This window comes from Mugil cephalus, chromosome 3 (assembly GCF_022458985.1).
Source record: "Mugil cephalus isolate CIBA_MC_2020 chromosome 3, CIBA_Mcephalus_1.1, whole genome shotgun sequence".
NCBI lineage: Eukaryota > Metazoa > Chordata > Actinopteri > Mugiliformes > Mugilidae > Mugil > Mugil cephalus.
Window position 1 is genome coordinate 24,109,625 of NC_061772.1, and position 21,782 is coordinate 24,131,406.

Consider the following 21,782-nt stretch of genomic DNA (forward strand, 5'->3'; position numbering starts at 1 on the left):
GAATCACTTTGTGAAGTAGTTAGTATAGCAACTTCTCGCTTCATGTTAAGATGCGAACATGTGCGTTTAGGGGAAATTCTAATGGTAAAAAAAACAAAAAAAAAAATGGGTTAACAGCTATTCACAGAAACTTTAATTTAAATGCACAGCTACTGATGTGATATTCATGGCTTCAGTCCAGTCACCACAGCCTCATTTGGTTTTCCTGTTATGTGACAGAATCATCAGTCAGTGAAACGGTTCATAAGTCTGTAGCCTGTGCAGTATTAAGACTCTGTTTTAAGGAGGATTTTTACATTCAAGACCTCAGAATATTCTCAATTTACCTGTAGTAACCTGTCACACTGACCTTCATTAAGTTTGAAGAAATAGGAAACCCGGTACAGGATAATATAGGTCCAAATATTTCCTAAAAGAATATGGTCAATGTTATTTACTGTCACACAGTGTATAATAAAGAGGCCACGAGAGAAAAGGCAATTTGAAATCAATCTTTATTCCCAAATTGAAAAGCGTGAAACTTAGGTTTATACATAGCTTTTATGAAACAATGACGGAGAAAGGTTGTCGATGGGGTAGCATTCATCTTTCCAAATCATATTCTCAGAGGAAAACAGACACAAGGGACAACCACAACAGTTTACGTTCTCTCCCAAAAGCATCATCGTCCCGTCACAGCTTAATCAGCTTTCACTTCTGTCTTCTTCTTTAAAAGCACTTGTGGCATAACAGTTAAAAAGACTTGCATTTTTATTTAATAATTGAATAAAGTGCACTCTCAGAGAAACAAATACAGCGTTATTAACTAAAAACATTTCATGTACTAGTTCATTCCACGTTTGCATATCTGCAAAAGCCACCAGCAAAGAAAGGTGTTCTGTGCGACTGGTGTTTCTCACTGCTGTTGCATTTCAGATGAACGTGACGATGTCTAAGCATGTGTAAAAAAAAAAAAAAAAAAAAAAAAAGAAATTGGCGAGCTACCATAATTGTATGGAGCAGCCCTGCAACTTATAATCACCTGACCCACTTTTATTTATTTCGTTATCCACCGTTCCACCGTTTTCACACAATTAGTACTCCTCTTCAAGATCGTCGTCCAGGTCAGAGAACTCGATAGACGGCCTGTTGTCTCGCGCCTCCTCGTCGCTTTCCCCATTTGGATCTGAAACCCGGAGACGTCAAGTTAAACTGCGTAGTCGCGTAACGATATTACGGTGAAAATGCGCTATTGATGGCACAGAAATGTTGGCAGCTTCAAACAATTACAGATGAAAGCTTGTGTGCAGAAAGAGTGAAGAACTGAGAAACATACTTTCGAGATTGTCCATGTGTTCATGAAGAACTCTCACCAGGTTGTATAACTGGGTGAGAAAGGGAACATTTGTCTCTTTTGAAGATGTGAAGTCGATTCAACAATCAAAACATTTTTAAATCGCCGGTACTGAGCATTTGTGCACACACACGGAGTAGAAAACAGGAAGTGCTGTTATCTTTAATCAACATAATGCGTGGCTCTTTTAACCAGTGTCGACACATACTAGCAAACTGCCACCATGAGGAAAGTGTCTGTGGTCGTGCGCGTTTTCTCACCCCGGCCGCATCCACAGCTCCGAGGACATCTGAAAACCTCTGCTCGCAGAAATGCAGCAGCACCACCAGGTACAGACCACTGCTGATGAAGTCGTCATATTCCGACTGCAGAGTGGCACAAACATCTTTCAGCACATTTACGAGTCTGATTACGTGAAACTGAACAGCCTGAGAGTCACAAATGCTCCATGTTTTTCTAAATCTACTTAGTTTTGATTTAAATCTGCTAAAACGATTCAACATCTCAATTGAACACCAGCGTTTCTCACCTTTTTATGCATTTGTTTAGAACTATAGCCGTGTGTTTAAAATGAAAAGAGGATTAAACTCACTTGCACATGTGTCCTGTATAACTCCTGAATGTCGAAGTTGTCGATGTTCAGGCGCAGTTTCTCTTTACAGAGCTCACACGTTGTGATGGCCTCGAGGTTTGTGCCTGAAAATTATTGACGATGTAGGCGATGAAAATAAAACCTGGGACTTCATTGATGAGATGAGGTTTCCCTAAGAGACCAGAGTGTTGTGAGATGCCTGCATTTACCTGAGCCGATTTTGGAGTGAAGCCACCTCTTAATGCAGTCCTGGTGGACGTACTGCAGGCTGCCTGTGCAGCGACAAGGCTGAATCAGGGGGTTGGATGACGATTCCTCCCCCATCTGGCAGATTCGGCACAGGTCCCCTTCCTCCTCGTCAGAATCCTCCAGCAGCAGTCTGTGGCAGGAAAGGACCAAAACTGGTTCTAATCTTGATACTGAACATATTTATATTTCCTGTTTCATATATTCAAACTTTTAAAGTACAGGTGGCTTTTGAAAGAGGGACAGTGATACAGTCCGTGGAACCTGAACAGTAAAATATGTTCAATACAGGATAAGTGAGGCAGCAACTGTGTACAGGACGGGGAGGGGACAAAAAGTGTCCATTACCTCTCCTTGATTTTCCGCAGCTTCTCTTGATCCCTACTGGAAATGACCTTTTCCCTCTGGCCTTCCGGGTGGCTCTCTCCACCCGACGGACCCACAGGAACTGAAATGTTTTCATACACTCCAACTCTACGGCGTGGCGAGTAGTCGACGTCCTCGAGTTCAGGCAGCGTTTCATCCCCCAGTCTGCAGGCACGGCCTGCACCGAAGGCCTCCAAGCCCACTGCTCCTTCCTCTTCCTCCTCCTCATCATCGTCGTCGTCGTCGTCATCTTCATCCTCGTCCTCGTCCTCCTCATCCGGCGAGGCTTTATGCTCAAGGTCATCCCACCTTCTCAGTAAATGCTGCGGACGGCTGTAGCCTTCTTCCAAGTCTGCCGTCGACTGCGTGCTCTCGTTCCTGGCGTGTCTTCTGAGGCGAGCGAGGAGAGGAGGGCAGCGGCCTCGGAGGGAGGAGGAGAGCCAGGAGGAGCTGCTGCCTCCTCCACTGCTGTTGGTATTACTACTGCCAACGCCAGGCTCTCTCCACGATGCCATTCTGGGCCGAGTCAGGCCACCACGATAGCCATCGCTGTTGTTTTCCTGAATAGGAGTGAGGTCTGCTCTAGGATTCCTGAGGCCACCCAGGGACATCTCTGACCCTCCGGCGTCAGGGTCCACGCCGCCGATCCTGGCTCCCTCGTCGCTGTCCACAGACCCAGTCGACGGGCTGTCGTCGTCAAGGGAGCGAGCGCTGGACGATCCGCTGGAGGAGTCCTGGCTGGAGCGCCGCGAAAAGAGGCGAGACAAAAAGCAGCGGGTGGAACGCCGACCTTCCGGCTCGCCGCCTTCGGGGGCCGGCCTCGGAGGGAGCGTGGCCTCCGGTCTGGCCAGGTGAGCGGTGTAACGGGGAGTGTGGGAGGAATAGGAGGAGGCGGCGTCTGAGGATGCAGATCTTCCCGTTTGTTCCTGAGATGAGTGCAGGGAGGATGAGCCGCTCAAGAAACGAGACGCGGTTCTGCTGCCGAAGTCCCGCGGCAGAGGAGATCGGTGGGAGGCGGAAGGCGAGAGGTGGCGATTTAAGGAGCTTTCTCTAGCGGTGGAGGAGGCCGAGAAGGAGGAGGGGGAGTAGGTAGTCTCTTTAGGGCGTGCTCCCTGTGCATATGTGGATGTCACCCTGTCTGTCTGATCTGGAATGAGGGAATAGAAGAGCAGTTTATGTGAATCTGAGCCGAGTTTAACAACTGTGCGTTTGTCTAAATATCAAAAACTGTGCCTACATAATGAGGAAACCGATCCAGGAGTCCTGACTCTTCTTTCTCCCAAACCCGACAGGCTGGGCTCGTTCTTCGCCTCCGTTTCTCTCCTGGACGACAGCGGCTTGTAGGAGGAAGATGACGACCTCGAGAGCAAGCGGCTCGAGCTCCACGATGAATCAAGCAAGTCGTTTTCTTTTGCAGCTGAACCTGTCAGGGAGATGACAAATTGTTTGCTGGGTTCATTTTCCAAATCAGTTCAATACTGATGGGAAATTAAGAAAAAAAAAACGTGAGGATTCAGTTCTCTGGTACATTACAGCATTTCACCATTTTCACAAAACAAAAGGCCAAATGAATTTAATTACAAGACAGTAATTTTCCAAATTTAATCTTCACAAATTATTAATGAGCACAGATATTTCTGCCCATATGTCCATCTGAAACAGTAAATGGCAAATCTATTGCAGACTGAGGCAATTCATAAAGTCTTTTGCTCAAGAGGCCACTTACAAGTTACAGCAAATTTAACAATTTAGAATTTAACAGATGGAAAATAAACTGGGGAAATACCATGTTCCACTCAGGCCAGGCGATTTCTTGAGAAATTATATGCAGTGTGAAGTTGTATGTCAGATCATCTACTGTTAATATCTGTTACATCACCACAATAGTACACGGGTTAAAAACTCAGAAAAATCCCATTTGGCAAGAGTTTTTCTCATAAGTTTGACAAGTCTAGTATCACGTACCTCTGCCACTGCTAAGCCCATTACTGGAATAGGTGGATCCTGTCACGGAGGCGCCGGCTGTTCTTGAGTAAAGTCCTCTGTTGCTATAAGACAGTTTGGCCCTCTTAGTATCGCCATCATCAGTGACGTTTGACAGACCTGATCCTATCCCCAACCTTGCCTCAGAATCAGTCTGAGGGAAAAAAAACGCAGAGATAAGAATATATTTTGGAAAATAATTTTAACCAGCCTGTAATTTGCCTGCTGTAGATGAATAACAAAGAACGGCCTCTGTACCAGTTTGCTCCTGCTGCTGAGAGAGGATTCAGTCCATGGACGATCGTAAGATCTGGAGGATGATGATATAGAGGGCAACTTCCAGCTGGCAGAGCGACTGTCTGAGCTGCTGTAGTCCCTTGACGAGCTTAGAAGACGAGAATTCTTCAAAAGGAAAGAAAGGAAGATGCTGCAGTAGTTAGTACTCTCTGGTGTTACTGTGGTTCTTAGTGGTTATTTTTGTTTATGCGCTCAAGAAGCATAGATAAACACGATTGTAACGCAGTGCATATTTGTGCCAGAAGTTCTACTCTTGATGGTTGTTATCCCCCCATGACTCTCAGCAATACACAAAAAAATAAAGACGATTCAAGCAGGTTTTAAAAGATGTTTTTCTGAGATATTTCATGCAGATGTGCACTACCAGTCAAAAGTTTGGACACATCTTCTCATTCTATTCAATGAGGAGGTGCGTCCCAACTTTTTGGCTGACAGTGTACATGCCTGCAGTAAGTTGGTGTATTTTGCAAAAAGAAAAAGTCAAAAAGCATTTGAATATGTGTTTCCATTTTATAATTAAATTAAATTAAACTGTAGAGCACTAAATTATGTGGAAATATTACTACACAGATTCTTTTCTTGTAAACGTTCCGACTAAGATTAATTGTGTGATTCAGACCAGATTTTAATATAAAAGCCAAGAGAATAAAAATCATAGAAGTTAGTTGGTTGATTGGCTCGAAGCCTCTAGCTTGGATTATTCTGGAAAGAACAGGAACAAGCAAGCAGGGCCCCAGCCAGTAGTAACTTTATCTTTTGAAACAGGTCTTCACGAGCAGCAGGACTGAAATACACACATCATGGGCCAAGGAATCTAGGCTACCCTATAAAAAGAACTCCAAAGTGTCTGCTGTTGCACCACTGATATACGTAGTCAGCTACTGTATCATGCTCCAAAGGGAACCTACGAGAAAGGAGCGTACTTGCATGCCCTCCCTAGGGACACATACAGTATATTAGGTGCAGTTGTAGCTTTTGACTGGTTTATCCAACTTGAATCAACACTTCTCCAGCTGGCGCCATCATCCTGTATAACGTGTATGCCTGAGCTGCATAAGTAAAAAACTAGTGCTCATCTACAAATAGATAAGCACACAAACTCTACATAAGTGTAAATCTACTGTGAAAGGAGACATCAAAAAGAATACAATAAAAACCGAGGGAGTGGTGTAGTCCATTTGAATCATGTATGCTGTAGGCAAATGCTTAGAGGAATGAGTGCACCGTGTATAAAACAGTAATAGTGTGCAGCTGTGCAATAAGCCAGAAGGTGTGCCACCAGCCTACCTGTTTGTCGAGGTCAGCTTTGTAAGGTGATGACGCCCTTGGGAAACGGTCATTATTCAGCACCGTGTCCCTATTGTACAACCTATTGGAGCGAAGTGACGAAGAGGAAACTGCTGGACTGGAAGTGTAGGATGACACTGAACTGGACAGACAGAAAGGAAGTCTGCGAGACCTGGAGTCCATCATGGATTGCCTTCAGCCTTGTGAAACAAAGATGAGAAATCAACAAATAGTACCGCACAACAAAAAGGCAACCGTATCCATAACTACAGGCTGATGTAATGTAGTCAACATTTGTGCAAATGCATTCGTTATTCCCCACCCAATGGCAAGATGTGACACGAAGCCTACACCTGACCGCACAGACTTTAAAAGGGCCTGTGGCTGTTCACTAGCGAGGGCCTGGTGGGGTGGTGTGCTAGCATGCCTGATTTGTTGATGCCGCACACGTGACGGTGTTTCTGTAAACACTGAAACCTGCCACAGTGTCTATCTTTGGGACTATGAACTCTGTCACATGAATATGACACTTTGGTGGGAGCAACACAGTCACACTCTTAGACGCTTAAGCGATACTTTGATCGTTTATTATTGAACAGCATTATAAAGCTCAAATCAAGTGCAGAGTTGATTAAGACCTGAGAGAGAGCTGAGGGTTTATTTTAATATATATAGCTGTTGGGTTTCTTCACATATTATTATTAGTATTTAATATAGTGATACATTTTATGATAATATTATGTTTTTTTCACATATTATCTTTCTTCACATAAGGTGGTACAGTTTAATTACTCCCTAGATATGGATCCCTGGACATTGGCTACAGCACCTGCAGCCAAAGATAGCTCTGCAACGTGTTTTGGAGGCTACACTTTGCTTAGCTTATAGTGAAAGATGATTCTAATATTGTGCCCAAGTCATTTAGACTTAGATCTACTTTAATGATCCACAAGAGAAATTGCCTGATCACAGCAGCTTAGTTGCACATAAAATAAACATTCTTAAAAACCACTAGTAAAAAGAAAGAAAAATAAAACAAGATTAAGATAAAAAATATTAGTATTGTCTAGTAAAAAATAAAATTGTGTAAGCAAAAGCAATAATGAACAGAATTATCAAATAAACAGCCAACATAGTGGGCAAAACAATGTCCAAGGTTCACCGAGTTGTCTGGAAACGCCCTATGTTTTCGAGGTACACAAAAATTACCCTGACAGCCGGGGCTTCTACTTCATGATTTATGATACTTGGCTGATTGTTATAATAATTTTCAAACTACCTCATCCCCATTAAAACACCGAGTACTTTAAAGATGGTGTTTTGACTAGCCTGCAGCTAGCTTAGCTTAGCTTAGCTGTCCATCGTACATTGGACAACAGTTAAATCCTACGGGTTAGCATTAGCGTTAGCCTACCGTTATTTCCGTTGAAGCTTCCTGTTTTAATCTTGACGCCACTTATTCTAGGAATGTATTTACATTCATACTTTTTGGATTGACCATACCATTTTTAAATTCCAAAGTTGATTCTCAATTTATAATATTAAACGTGTACTATTTGGTTTGTCGGAAGATTAAAAAAATAAGCCTACAGACAAAATGTACGTAATCATTCTTCTCATAATTATAGCGAAATTTCATATTTACCGTTCCAAATTTGCTAACCAACGATCAAATTCTATTGTTCTTAAAGCCATATTGATGTACTATTTAGAAAATATTAAAAAAAGTTTAATCTCCCAAAGCGACCAAAACAAGTTTGTATGGAAAAATAATATTGCCTGAACTTATTGAACCTCTAGCCCTTTTATTTTGTATTTGGTTATTTGCTGTATTTTTCTTTTATAGCTATTAGTTTTTTAACTGCATTCTATTCTGCCCATGTACATTGTTGTACGTTTGTATGTATATCTTTTGACAATAATAATAAAACAAAACGATTCTGTTGCACGAGCGCTGACAAAGCTACGGAACCACGTTAGCAGCTAACTAGCTAACTACCAGCTAACAAAGACATTTAACATCAGTAGGTTACTTGTAGCTGAGTCTTTACGCCCTGGCTAAGTATAGTAGTCGACCAGATGTGGCGACAAAACTGCTGACATTTCGGCCAAACAACAACAAATCTCCGTTTGCTCTGTCAGCTGACAGCTCCGTTAGCATTATAGCTAACTGGTTAGCCTGCCGTGAGCCGTGGCATTTAATGTTTGTGAGCTAGCGCAGAGCTAATCGTTAAAGGCTGCTCGCTCGACTTGTTTTCACATTTCGACACAGCACGTAAAGGAAAATAGCAGCGACATTGCATTGCCACTGTGCTCTCACCGTTGCGTCCAGTCGTCTTTGCTCTAACACCACAACAGGAGCGATGGCGTCTGTGTTGGCTGCTACTGACGCAGAAGGTTAAGAAGTCATTTACAGTGACCCGACGAGTGGGAGTGGTTTCACAGATTGCTCTCAGGTGGTTGTTTGTGCACATGTCTCGTCCTCGTGTTTGGAGTAAACTTCGAGACAGCTAAATGAATGCACCCAGTGAACAGCATATTGACATTTATGCCACCTACTAAACTTCATCTCAAACCTCGCAACACATCAGGAGATCCCCAGGACAAGTCAAACAACGCCCCCGTGTGGTTTGGGTAAGAAACCAGTCTTATGCTCATGTTGATAGCAGACTGTAGAAAAACACTCGCTTCACAGTTCATTGGGTACACCAGTGAAAGATAATACACTCAAATACAACCGTCTTGCAATAAATCTTAACTCCAGGAGGTTTATGGTATTCAGTATTTCTTTAAAATATGTTGTTTTCATTTTGGACGCTGTGGTTTGTAGTACTATTGAATTGTATTGAGTTGTACCGACACATGTTTCTATTGTTTTGACAACACCATTTTAGACAGTTAGCTAAACACTTTTCTGTGTAATGTTATCCAGTTTTAAAGCACCACAAACAACAGTGCATCCTCCATAATAATCATTATGGATTATGGATCATTATACAGCTGAATTACTACCTTTCCCAGGCCATTTTAACATAAACTGAGCAACACAACAGTCGCAAAGCTAAGATTTAGCGTGGGACTGTTTAATTAGATTGCATTCACTTTCTCAAGTTTATGCATGCACCAATCAGGCACAAGATTATGACCGCTGACAGGAGAAGTGAATAATATATTGTGACAGTTCAGTGTTCTGTTGGGAAATCTTTGGACTTGGCATTCGTGTGGATGTTATTTAGTCATGTAGCACCAACCTAGATCAAACCAGGCCCCCCCACCCCATAGCACACTCCTTGATGGCAGCATCCATCCCTGGCACAGGCGCACACAAACACAGTTTGGGAACAAGGATATAGTTTATACACTGATATATGTAATGCCAACACAAGCACAGAAAAAAATGACCCTCCACCTTTTGTTATCAAAGTTTCAGCACATACATCAAGGTACAGGTAAACACTTCAGTCAGACAGAGAATTACAAATGTACAATATAGATTCTTCCTACAAATACCTCTCACTGTAAATACTGCTATATTTAGATATACTCATTTATCTTGCTCACATTTATGCACACACCTTATCTTGTATGTAAGAGTCCCGTTGATATCAGATGTGTTCTTTTTATCTTTGTTTACCTTATTATATCTGTCAGTACTGTATGTAACCGGTGCTCCTTGTATGTGTGTGCGTTCCTGCCCAAGTAAATCTGAATCTCACACGCTTCTTCCTGAAGCTACTGAAAAAAGTGTTACCTCCCAGTGGCTTAGCATGAGCTGAAGTTTCTGTGTTCTCACAGGTAAACACGCTTTTACTGAATTCAAAATGATTATTATTGCGAGAAGAAGAAAAAGAAAGAGCAACAACAGGGCACTGATTGCAAAATCTATGAGACGAGGCGTGTGAAAAACCACCCAACAACCCAAGGATTGACGAGATTTGACAGTGAATCCATCTGGAAACGGAGGATACCCCGTGACTTGTCGTGCTTTTCAGACTTGCCTGACGTTGTGCGCTGATCAAAAATGTCCAAAGCAACAATGAAGATGTTAATATAGTCTGCTCATTTCATGAAGGTTAAGCCAACTAAGTACATTCACATTCAGATACTTTAATGTTAATCTCATATTATTTCATACTCCGATCCAGCAATGTCACAAAAACAAATATTCAACGTTTGATATATGTATTTTGAAACAATTTATGGTTAATATGCAAATTTAGATTTACATATACAATATATAGATATATATAAGTACAAAACGCATGATTGTCTTAATGTTGCGTATTAAACAATCTGACATTTCATTAAATCCCTCTATTAAAATGCTGTTTAAATATCTACAACACAGAAAGAAACTCTTATATAGTTCTGAAAAGAGATCATTATCTAATATGATTAATGGAAACATTTGCTTTTGATATTAAACTACACGCTGCTGACATTTACTGAAGCCATAACTGCAGGATATTTGAATGTAATAATATTTTTACAGTGTGGAACAGAAGTCCATGGATAAATTAATGACCTTCTTGATAAATGTGAATTTTGATGCAATGATGGGAAAAAAAGGGAGAGGGGGTGGTGAGGGGGGGTGAGGGGGGCGTAAATTATACAATTCATTTGATGAAATTAGAAATGTGGGAGCGGGAAGGAAACGCCTTTATTCTTTTCTGCCACGATTGTACTGGCATACTCATTAAAATGTTCACTACATCCATTAAAACATTTTTACTGTAGCAGTTGTGACGGTAATGTACAATTTCATTTTTTTTTTCTGTTAATGTATATTTCATTACGATCTGTTTTGTTTTGGGTCTTTTTTTTCATGTTTTTTTTTCATAGAATGTGCCAAAAATACAGCTCACTGGATTTTAGACTAAACTGGGGCATGTGATGCAGCTTAAGTGCATCATGGCATTCTGACATTTTCCACAAGAAAAAAAAAAAAAGAAAAGAAAAAAAAAAGCAGCCCCGAGGGAGGGACTGTAAATCCAAGTCAAAATTAATAACTGAAAACCTAACTCGCTTACAGCTACGGGAATGCTTTCCAGCAGTGTTTAAGCAAATGCCAAATAAATAACGTTATTCTGATGAGAATCATGAGCACGGGAAACACCTCATCATTTAACTAGTCCTCCTGAAAGGATTTGGAGCATAGAGATCAAATCATTCACAGAAAATGTAGAGAACTGGTTGTAGTCATTTAAAGGAGGGTTGTTTGCACTAATGCCCGTGGATTATTCCTTTACTGAAAAAAAAAAAAAAACTTAATTCATCTCTGCAGTGGAGGAAGTTATCACAGAAATAAATGTGTCAAATTTTGGATAAATAAAACCAAATAAAATCCAAATTACTATTTACGAGAAAAGTTTATTTTATGTTGCAGTCGCAGAAAATCTTTTACATAATTGCACATATTACAGGTAGCAGCAGGCGTTATTGTAAATAATTATAGTAATGCAGAGTGAAGTGCATATTAAATATTCGATTTTTTTTATTATTATTGTTATTTGTGCATCATTTCCTTTATTGGGCAGAAAGATGGCAATAGAGGTTTATAGAAAGCGGGGAGTCTAATTATGTTACCACCTTAATCATTTTATTGACGTAAAATGCTGTTAATAGATGGGTTTAAAAGAAAAAAGAAGATGCAGAGGACTGCACAGGCCATCATTTTTAATTAGACGCGTCGTCTGAGATTTAAAACAATGTCAGTTAGTGTAAGAAATAAATGCACACCGTACATGTCGCGACCCTGCAGGCAAACACCGGCCCGTTATGACCGGAGGATGCGGTTTCAAACCACTGGATGGTGACAGATAATGACAGGAGAAAAGCGTTGATGAGTCTTAATGACAGAAGCAACAGGAGGCGCAGTCAGAGCCATATATTTAAAGAAGAAAAGTGGCCACACGCACGCGGCCGTGTTTCCATCACTTCAAGGGGCATTGACCTATATTCATTTCTTGCAGGCTTACCCTAAACCTAACCATAAACACTACTTGTCCACACAGTGTGACCGTGCAGACAGATTTATGTCCCCACAACATGAGTAATATGAGATCACACACACACACACACACAAGCACAGAAGGAGAGATTGGATCCACTGTGGTGTCCAGGGTTGACGTCATTATGAAAGCCACAGAAAGCTAATAACCACTAAGGGGCGCCGCAGTTCACACATTCTCCCACCGCGTCTTTCGGAGCTGTTACTCGAATGCCATAACTTGGTGTTTGTTTAGTCAGGGAGGCAATTAAAGCCAATTTCAACCGGTTTAATTAGATTGATTTGAATAATTGCTTTGAAAGGCATTGCCGATCCCATCATCCCAGCAAATCCAGGATTAGGAGCATTCACATGATTTACATACTTAAACTCACATCTAATTCACTCGCCGGTTGATCAGAAGTAAGTCTAAATGCCCCGTATTCATTCTGCTCTCACGTTTGCAGTTGTTGTTGGTGTCGCGTTGTCGGGGTTTGCTTTGGAGTTTGATTCGCTTACAATTACAAACGCGGAATTCGTGTTAAGTGTGTCGGGGTCCCGGAAGGTCAGTCCTGGAGCAGAGTGGGAGCATTGTTGCACAGCAGATGCATAATAATGTGAAGGTCAACAAGATACTCATCACACCCGGTAAAATGTAGCACTTAAAGGGCCCCGGCAATCCATTATTAGTTGCATGTATACAACCGCGAAACGGTGATCAAACCGAGTGTAAATCTAGCCAAGGCTAACAGAACAAGAGGTGAAGGAGAAACAGAGTGAAAGGGATAAATATAGGAGGGTGGAGCTGCAGATTAATTGCTGACAAAAAGGACGCCTGACCTAGACAAATGAGGAAGTGCAAGGTCTGGTGAGTTGGGGAGGAGGCTGCTCAACCCAATTGCGGGTCTATAGGCCAATGCCACTCACTCCTCTTTTCCTCCTTCAGACGCACAATTCTGCACACTGCTAAGTGAAGGGAGACTGGAAGCTCTCCTCCCCCAGTGCTGCTGATAGGATGATAATGGAGCATTCCTCGGAGCTGTTTCTCATTCATGGTGGCTGTGACAAGGGAGGAACATGTTGTTTTTTTTTCCACTGGGGGCAGCTAACTCTTTCAGCCGAGATCCTGGGCATGTAACCTGAGATTTGCGCACAATGCCCTCCTCTTGCTCGAATCCTCTTATGTATGAGCCGCGGATATGAGATGGATACTTACCTGTCTCTTTGAGCTGTTGTTCTTTTATTTCGGCTCTACAGGAGAGCATTGGCCAAACATCAAAGTTTCCCAGCGTACAAAGGAAATGCATAATTATTGCAAATTGATGGTGGACTTTTCCCTGAGGTTTTTTTTTTTTTGTGTGTGTGTGTGTGTGTGTGTGTGGTTTCTCTATCACTCACCCAAATCAAACTGCTCTAAAAACATCGTTGCATGTCTGAAAACAGCTGCAGTAGTAATAATTAAAAAAAAAACAAAAAAAAAAACATGTTGATGTTTTGATTTGTGAAACTGGCTTCAAGTGGAGCAGCACGACAGAATAACTGCAAGAATGTCTGTCCAGCACTGTGTAATCACAAAGGAATGTCCTGAGACATTTCTGCTTTTCCTCTACAAGACCCCTCTTTTCCCACGGCTCGTCCAGGTCTTGAGAATCTGTTTCCTCTCTCTCTCTCTCTCTCCCTTCCTCCCTCTCACTGTTTGTGGAGACGCATGAATACCACAAAGGCTGGCTTATAGGAGAGCCACAATACAAGCTCAGTGTCTTCAAGAGCACAAAGTGCAAGAGTCCGTGCCTTTCGGAGGAATGTCTAGGAATGAAAAGAGTATCCAGGCTAAGGTTATGAGTTATTTCCAGAGTATTCTTCGAAATAAACATGCAAGTGCACTTTCCAAGCACGCATTGTGGGTTGTTGTCCTTGGGGACCGTCCTATATTGTGTTGCTTTCGCAAACTTGCTCGCCATGTAATGTATTTTTAAAGGGTCACAGATTGCGTAGAAGGACAGGCCATGGGAGTGTGGAGTGTGGCTGTATGTATGTCTGCTATCAGTGCGACGTCTTTGTTGGTGATGAGCTCATGTCAGCCCTGGATTGAGCAGGCATTACCATTTGCAGCCGGTGCAGGCTGCGTTTGAAGTGTGTGCCAGTCCACACCATAACCAGGGACCAGATCAGTAACAATGTAGAAGAAGCAAGGCCACATGTGTTAACACTTTAGGTCACATGTTCGAGGGGCACCGTCTGAAACGCTTGTGTGCTATTTGCAGACGCTCTTCTCCCACCATAGGTATGCTTCGCTCCAATTAGCAAGTAGTTTTCTTTTCTTATTCTTTTTTTTTTTTTTTAATTCAAATTTGTTCGAACCGTACGACTGATTCACCAAGAGACGAAGGAGGCCGTTTTTTTCCAGCCCGTGTCTTTCAGTAAAAGCAATGTTTCACCCCACACAAACACTAAACGACCTCTCCCAGAATTCAAAGAACATTTGTTGGTCTTAATGTTCCCCAGACACAAAGTGACATCTGCCTCCCTCCCTGCATGCCTGCTGCTCTTTGTTCAGAGGAGCACTGAGGGGAGAGCACATTGAAGGCAAAGATGATGTCACCATTGTGATCATTACTGTGCTGTGTGGTGCCCTATTTTTGACCAGGCGTCACTGAGGGCAGGCCAGAATGTCTGCCTGCACACTGCCAGGAGGAACAGGGGCCTGCCAGTGTTAATTAACACAGGACCTGTTTTCATCTGTCCTAAAACCGTCTTAAGACCACCCCCACAGGCCCGACCAAGTCTGAGTGGAGATGCTCGTCAACAAATGCGAAATGTAAGCACTGTGACAAAGGTCTGTGGATGTTAACCTCATGGCCCTTTGTTTTAGTTTCATATTTACACTTCATCCTTTATTCACGGGCATATATCTACCAGATGCATGTTTGCATTTCCTTCTTGTTAACCACTGCCTTGAATCTTTATTTATCTGTTAGTTAATCAACTAATCACTCGACCTGTCGATACAGATAAATGCCACGTGTTTAGCTTGATATTATTCATAAAGTCCTAAACCGGCCTGTGGATTTTATTTTGAAATGTGACCAAAGATCATCATCGCACATCAAACCCGATGGCTCTTGATTTCAGGAAGATGACGCTCTCTTTGACACCAACACACTTCTGAGGCCTCGCTGCCCAGCTTTTATTCATAATGAAACCAGCAGACGTGCAGGTGTGACAGGCTGACTGACAGATACTGTCACCTTTTAACTTCAGCAGTTCAGATATTTGTCACACTGGGACCTAGGTAATGTTTGACTGTATATAGCTGGCCCACAGTGTTTCTAGAATATACATGAGCACTGACATCATTGTTGTAAGTTCCCAGTTGTTTTTTTTAAATGCCTTTTTATTAAGTCTGTGTTCACATGGGGGTTTACCAGCTAATAAGTAAATAAAAATAGACTTTGTGATTTTTTTTTAACTGTGACCAATAGTACCTAAAATTGATCAGAATTCCCCTCAGCTCCCCGTAGAGGTGGGTTTTTTTGTTGTCTCAAAACACTGAGTTGATCTGGAGGCAAATGTCAATGCAAGGTGCAGATAAGCTAGTGATTTATTATTTATTAGAATTAAAGATTTTCCTCTTGGAAAAAAAAAATACTAATTTAAACCTCCTCAAAATATGTGAAGATTCTAAAAAGGCCCTCTCAGTTTTGTGTTATATGACGTATTTCCTGGTTAAAACAAGCACTGAGGGTGTCCAGCGGTATGCATGGGGATGTTATGTTTGCAGGGGAGGCCTCTTCCACAGCTCTTACGGTTTATATGCAGTTCAAACACACCTCTAGAATAAATACGAACGCTTGTTCAATAGATGGATTTTTGATGGCCCTGACACACTCCATCTGAAAATAGCTCATATGGCACGCGTGGACATTTTTCCCTGCATTTAAATGAGACTTTAAGGTCTATAATTAGACGGCAGGTTGCATTCGATGCAGCCTATTTCCATCGGTTTCACGTTGGATCTGTTTTGTTCTGTTTTTTGGCTTTCATTTCTACAGCATTGTTGGTAGGACAAACCAAAGATTCATTCTGTAATTAAACACAGGTTGTTTTAAATGAGATCAGCGTCATATCAGAAGTATTACGTGTCAGCTGTGCATGGTGAGACGCTCGTGTTTCAGGCAGCTCATAAAATTATAAATGCATGAAACGAATGTCAAATCTTGGAATGACTTCAGCTTGTAGCCGCAGTATGGAGGGATTTCTTTTTAATACAGAGGCACTCTTATTGATGTATTGGAGCATAGTTGAACAGAGGTATTTCAATAAAAGTAAAAGCATTCGCACATCGTCTCTCACTGTGCTGCCGAACCAAAAACTGTGATCCCTCCAAACACCAACTGCAGTTTGTCCGTGTGTTTCCCGTGGCTGTTTGCTAATTTAACAAATTTAATTTCAGTGTGAGATAAATTCAAGCGTTTCAGAAGAAGTCCCTGATAACAGCGCCACCTTCGGCGAACAGGGACCGGTCAGTTCGACAATTTAGGAATAAGTCTTAGATAGTCAGCTGTTTTAACAGGACTTTTATTTCTAAATTGGGAGCAGAAGTGGTTAAAGAAACCAAGATGCATCCGAAGCTGCCACTTCACAATCATATGATCATGCTCCAACCATTTGTTGTGGCATTGTTGCGTAATTCGGGCACACGCTTTTATTCACCCAACAAAAAGGCGCTAAATTGTCCCTCACGTGAGTCTGGCTTGTTCTAAGACCGCTGGTGTTCACGCTAAACGCTGATCATGCGGCACAAAGTAGAGCTAATTTCAGATTAGTTACGAGTTCCAGTTTCGGTACTGCGCAGTGTAAATATTCCTTTTCCTCACTTTGATCCAAATTTTCAGGGAACTTTGCCAAATCAAACTTGTCAGTGCTTAAAAAGAAACAAGTAAAGCGTCGCTGCCTGCAGAAGCCGAGCGCTGTTAAATCTCTGATGACTGATTGAGCCAACAGTGATGTCTGTCAATATGAGCCGAGAGCCTCCTGTGGATTAGCATTTGAGTGGAGTTCCATGAAAGCTATCCTCACCTTTGCGTTGCAAATTGCTAGTGGTAGATAAGGTTTAATTATTTCCGGGAAGTGCATGTAAATTATTCAATTTGTGCGTGTGCACAAAACAAACCGTGTAAACCTTATAGTGAGATAACAAATTAGGTTACAAATGCGATATATTAATAACTAACATCCCGCTTTCGAGAGAGGAAAAATAGTGAATCCTCCAACGTGATAAATTGAACGCCACGTTCACCGGTCGCTTATCCATCAACGTATACGCCGCTGTCAGAGAGATAGGTGCTGTGGACAGAAATCAAAGCTAGTTATATGTAAACTATGATAAAGCAACGCACTGAGGCTTGAAATTCCTTCAACTGTGAAAGTCATTTCCCTTGAAAAATCCCCTCCGCTCATCTGTCACAAAATGCAGAAAACAAGAGAAATAGTACAGTCACGGAATGTAAGTAATATCAGTTCCTGTGTTTGCATCTGTTTCTCTTTCGTGTCTTTCTTCGTGTCACTATTGGCTCCACGAGGGGGGGAATTTTCCGTTTTATTTTAAGTTGATTAAATTATAAGACTAAGTGCAGTAAACTGTATTTAACAGCGGGGCTCCTCCAGGGTGATATTCGTATGGACTTGAAGGAAAATACTAGGTTGATTACCTTAGCTTAAAGCCCTGCACTTAGGTGCAGATTTAGCAAATGGAAAATCTGCTGACATTTTGTGCGGCGCGCGCGCGTGTGTGTGTGTACACACTGACGTGGCGGAAGATGTTTTTATTTGATTCAAGGTCATTTGGCTGTGCTCAGGTTGGGGTGACATTTGCTTGTGATCTCATTCTTCATGGAGAGATGCATCACTCTGGGGCCGAGAGTTGTTTCTCCACTTTCCTGGCACAAATGACTCCTCATTCCCAGAAAAGGAACATACTAATGCTCTCTCTCCCTCTCTCTTTCTTTGTCTTTCTCTCTCTCTCTCTCTCTGTCCGTATCGGTCATACGCTGACAACATGTGCACGCAGACTGCATCTCCTCACTGAATGACAGTGTGAATGTACCTCATCAACGAATGAGTCACTCTACTACTCTGCTATTATGATGATTTCTCCCTTCTGTGTATTACATCATGCAGCAGAGGGTTCTGCTCAGTTACATTCGCCACAATAAACAATCTCCAAGTACACTCATTTAGACTGCGCAGGGGTTTATTAGTCAACCTTGCATGGAAAACATTATTTGGATCTCTCGAATCGCTTTTTCATCTGGTTAGTTCCCCGTTTGCGTTACAAAGACGGCGGTGAATCGTAAAGCTGACATTAGGAGGGGGGGACAAAAACACCGGTGCCACGAAAACACTTGTAACCTCCCTTTACCCGACCTCCCGTGGACGTCTCTGGGGTTGGAGGTCGTGAATTAATGCATATTTCTCTGTCACATGGACTCCCATCTGCTGTTAGGTGCAGCTCAGAATATCGGCTCGGGGCCTGCGCACTCCTTCTCCCCTATCAGTATAGGAATAGTGGGATAGCAATCAATAACAGCGTTCATCTGGCATAATTGCAGAATTTTATGTCAGGGAGAGAATATGAGTGTTACTCGAGGCACAGCAATATTCTACGTTTAGCAGCCACAAATTGGTCCCTTGTGCTTTAATCACACAGGCAGTTCAAATCATTGACTTTTCAAATCATTACATCTCACAAGGCATTGTGTTCAAGACTACTGATGTGGTGAAAAGGATGCTACAAAGAGGAGATGCTACATGGACGGGGAGAATAATTGCAGTCCGGTTGCAGCGTTTCTTACATTAATCCAAAACAAAAGATTAAATTAAACTCAACTGTTATAGCGGTGTAAGACGTCGCAGGCAGCGAAGAACAATAGCGGCTTGACTCGTTCTATACAGGCTGAACATTGTCTTAATTTAATTTATTGGGTGTTTATTTAATACTTATTATGTAGGACACAACAGTAAGTGAGGACTAATTCAATTGCATAAAAAGACATCCTTAGGCCAGTTTTCCTGTGTGTGTGAACACTATTTTAAGCTCCATTTATGGTGCTCAAATTAAACATCTCAGAGTTGCTGGAAGCTTCTTGTGTTAATGGAATCCCACATAGTGGATTGTGTGGGGAAGAGAGCAGATGAATCTGTATTCCCTGAATGTGTCTGGGCAAAAATCAATAAATGCAAGCGCAGCTCCTCGCTTCTGATGGCTGTCCCTGTCTTTGCATGGTGGACTAATAGAAAAATAATAATTAAATTTAAATCACCAGATTAATTTGTTTTCCATCAGTCTCAGGAGAGATCCTCTTTTTTTTCTCCTGTTTCTTTAGTGGCTCATTATACTTTCTAATCAAGACTAAAAAAAGTCCCTCTTTTAGACAGACATGCTGTCTCCCTTCCCCCTTCTCTTCCCTGTGGTGTGCTTTCTCGCATTGCAGTCATTGTGCTGGCACTTATTATGTTACAAATGACCGAGGTACGGCAGGCATTCTCAGTGTGCATGCAAAGAGGGCCCACCCTTCTATGCATCTAGCGCCTTCTCCTAATGACGATGCTCAGAGTGCCCCCCGACGCCACCCCGTGCAGCCCTCTCCCCCCCCCCATTCCCGCCCCCACGTGCTCTCTTTAATGAAGATTCTCCAATGCAATTAAAAAATCCTTGCTTCTTGCTGCTACTGTATGACAAACAGAGCCACTGTCATTCCTCACAGCCTGTCACTCCTGCTATAAGAGGCGGAGGAGATGGAGAAATACACCAGGGTGCCAGTGGCTAGAGAGACAGATAGAAAAGGATTGTGCTTGTGTGTGTGTGTGTTTGAAGAAGAGCAACCCCCCCACCCTCCCCTCATAACCCCCCCTCATCTCAACAGGTAATGGAAAGGGGCAGAGAGAAAAATCAATGACCAAAGAACATGGAGAGCAAGCGTATAAAATGGCTTTAACTGCACAGCCCAAGCTGAATAAGGGGTTCTGTGTCCATCCTCCAAACTCTGGTGATCATGAATGTTTTATCACACATACACACAGGCACAAACAGACACACCTCAGCACCACCTTCTCTCTCTCTTTTTTTTTTATTATACATAAATGTGACTGAGTAACATCTGTGCAATTCTTGCATCAAAACATCGCAGTGACATTTTTTATTTTTTTTTGGATGTTGTGACATAACAGCAGAGACAGAGAGACAGAGACGGAGACAGGGAGCCAGCGTGAGAGAGAGAAATCCAGATACATTTATGATCATTTATAATGTTTATGAAGCATTAATATGAATGTGCCCGTAAACCAACACTCCATCACTTTGCTAACAATGAGTTCATTGTTTGCTTGTGATTTATGAGGTGTCCATAAACTAACAGTGAACACTTTGTTAATCCCATGTAATACCTGTTAAAAATGGATATAACCCAGTGATGATGTGGCAGAAAGACAGACAGACAGAGAGAGAGAGAGAAAGAGAGAGAGAGAGGCACCCGTTGGCTCTGTCTATGTGACCCATCTTCAGCCTCATCAGGGTGGGGCATATAAAAAACAGTTGCCCACTCCATCTGCAAAAAAAAAAAAAAAAAAAAAAAAAAAAAAGCTCCCCACCAAAACCACCACCCCACCCCCCCTTGTTGTTTTCCAGTTGAATGAAATAATCTTCCCCCGTCTGGAAACCCAGTCTGGGTCAGAGGGCCTGCGTTCAGCCTGTTGCTTATTGTGTGTTCAGAAGAGGAGGTAAAGCATACAATTAGGCACAGATGGCTGTCTTTGCCAGGCAATGTATTGATCCCATCCTGAGGAAGAGCCATCCCATTTCTGTTTTTTTGTTTCGCAAATGCCTTTCTTGTTTAGGGCCCGCGTGAAACTGATTTGTGTTTGTCTGATCGTATGTATCTTTTTGCGGGAGGGATGATGATTTGGTCAGTTAATAGTGTGGACACAGATAGATAGATAGATAGATAGATAGATAGATAGATAGATAGATAGATAGATAGATAGATGCAGCTTTTTAAAACAGTGAAGCAATATCAAGAAAAACTGAAACATTAGTCAAATATATGAATAACCAATTAGTCAACTGACTTAAAACATAAGACACGTATGGAGATATAACTCACTTGTTAAAACAATGAATGACGACAGACATCACCATTACCCCATTTTATCCTCCTTACTTATTAATGTATCACCTTTCATAAATAAATCCATGCAAACACACAAAAAATGATTATGCAACTTTACTTTTTGTCCACACTCTGCAAAAACATAATTTCACACAGATTATTTAAAATAAATAAAAAATAAAAAAATCTATTAAATATATAACTATATGTATATCAAAGTTATATTTGCCATAATAATATTTATTAAAATAAATGATTAAAGTTGCATAAAAGTTGGGACGTGGTGGATTGGAAAAGAGGGGAATAGCGAGCGGTTGTTTTCTTTGTTGTGTTTGTTTACTAGCGGCAGACAAACATATGACGCCACTAAACAACATCATAAATAAAGTTACATCCCCCCGTCGGTGCCGTGCAGCTAATGACAATGTCGCAATTTAAAGTAATAGCGGTCAATTACTGTATCCTTCCTTTTTTTTTTTTTTTTTTTTTTTTTTTTTACTACGGCCGCTGCACAAATAATAA

At 41.8% G+C, this 21,782-nt stretch overlaps 1 protein-coding gene across 3 annotated transcripts; it reads right to left on the reverse strand.

Moving 5' to 3' along the window:
* Positions 1-476: 476 nt before the first annotated feature.
* Positions 477-8,582, reverse strand: marchf7 (membrane-associated ring finger (C3HC4) 7). Of its 3 annotated transcripts, none has more exons than XM_047580626.1 (11): positions 8,425-8,582; positions 6,105-6,304; positions 4,779-4,922; positions 4,503-4,674; positions 3,775-3,960; positions 2,520-3,684; positions 2,135-2,304; positions 1,926-2,029; positions 1,542-1,698; positions 1,316-1,364; positions 477-1,165 (listed from the first exon to the last, which is right to left on the reverse strand). In XM_047580626.1, the coding sequence occupies exons 2-10, from the start codon at positions 6,288-6,290 to the stop codon at positions 1,336-1,338; spliced, it is 2,313 nt and encodes a 770-aa protein (XP_047436582.1). In that variant the 5' UTR covers positions 6,291-6,304; positions 8,425-8,582; the 3' UTR covers positions 477-1,165; positions 1,316-1,335. The 3 variants fall into 3 exon arrangements, with proteins under 3 accessions (XP_047436582.1, XP_047436580.1, XP_047436581.1); XM_047580624.1 differs by having other exon boundaries at positions 1,594-1,698; positions 8,425-8,581; XM_047580625.1 differs by lacking the exon at positions 1,316-1,364 and having other exon boundaries at positions 1,594-1,698.
* Positions 8,583-21,782: the final 13,200 nt, after the last annotated feature.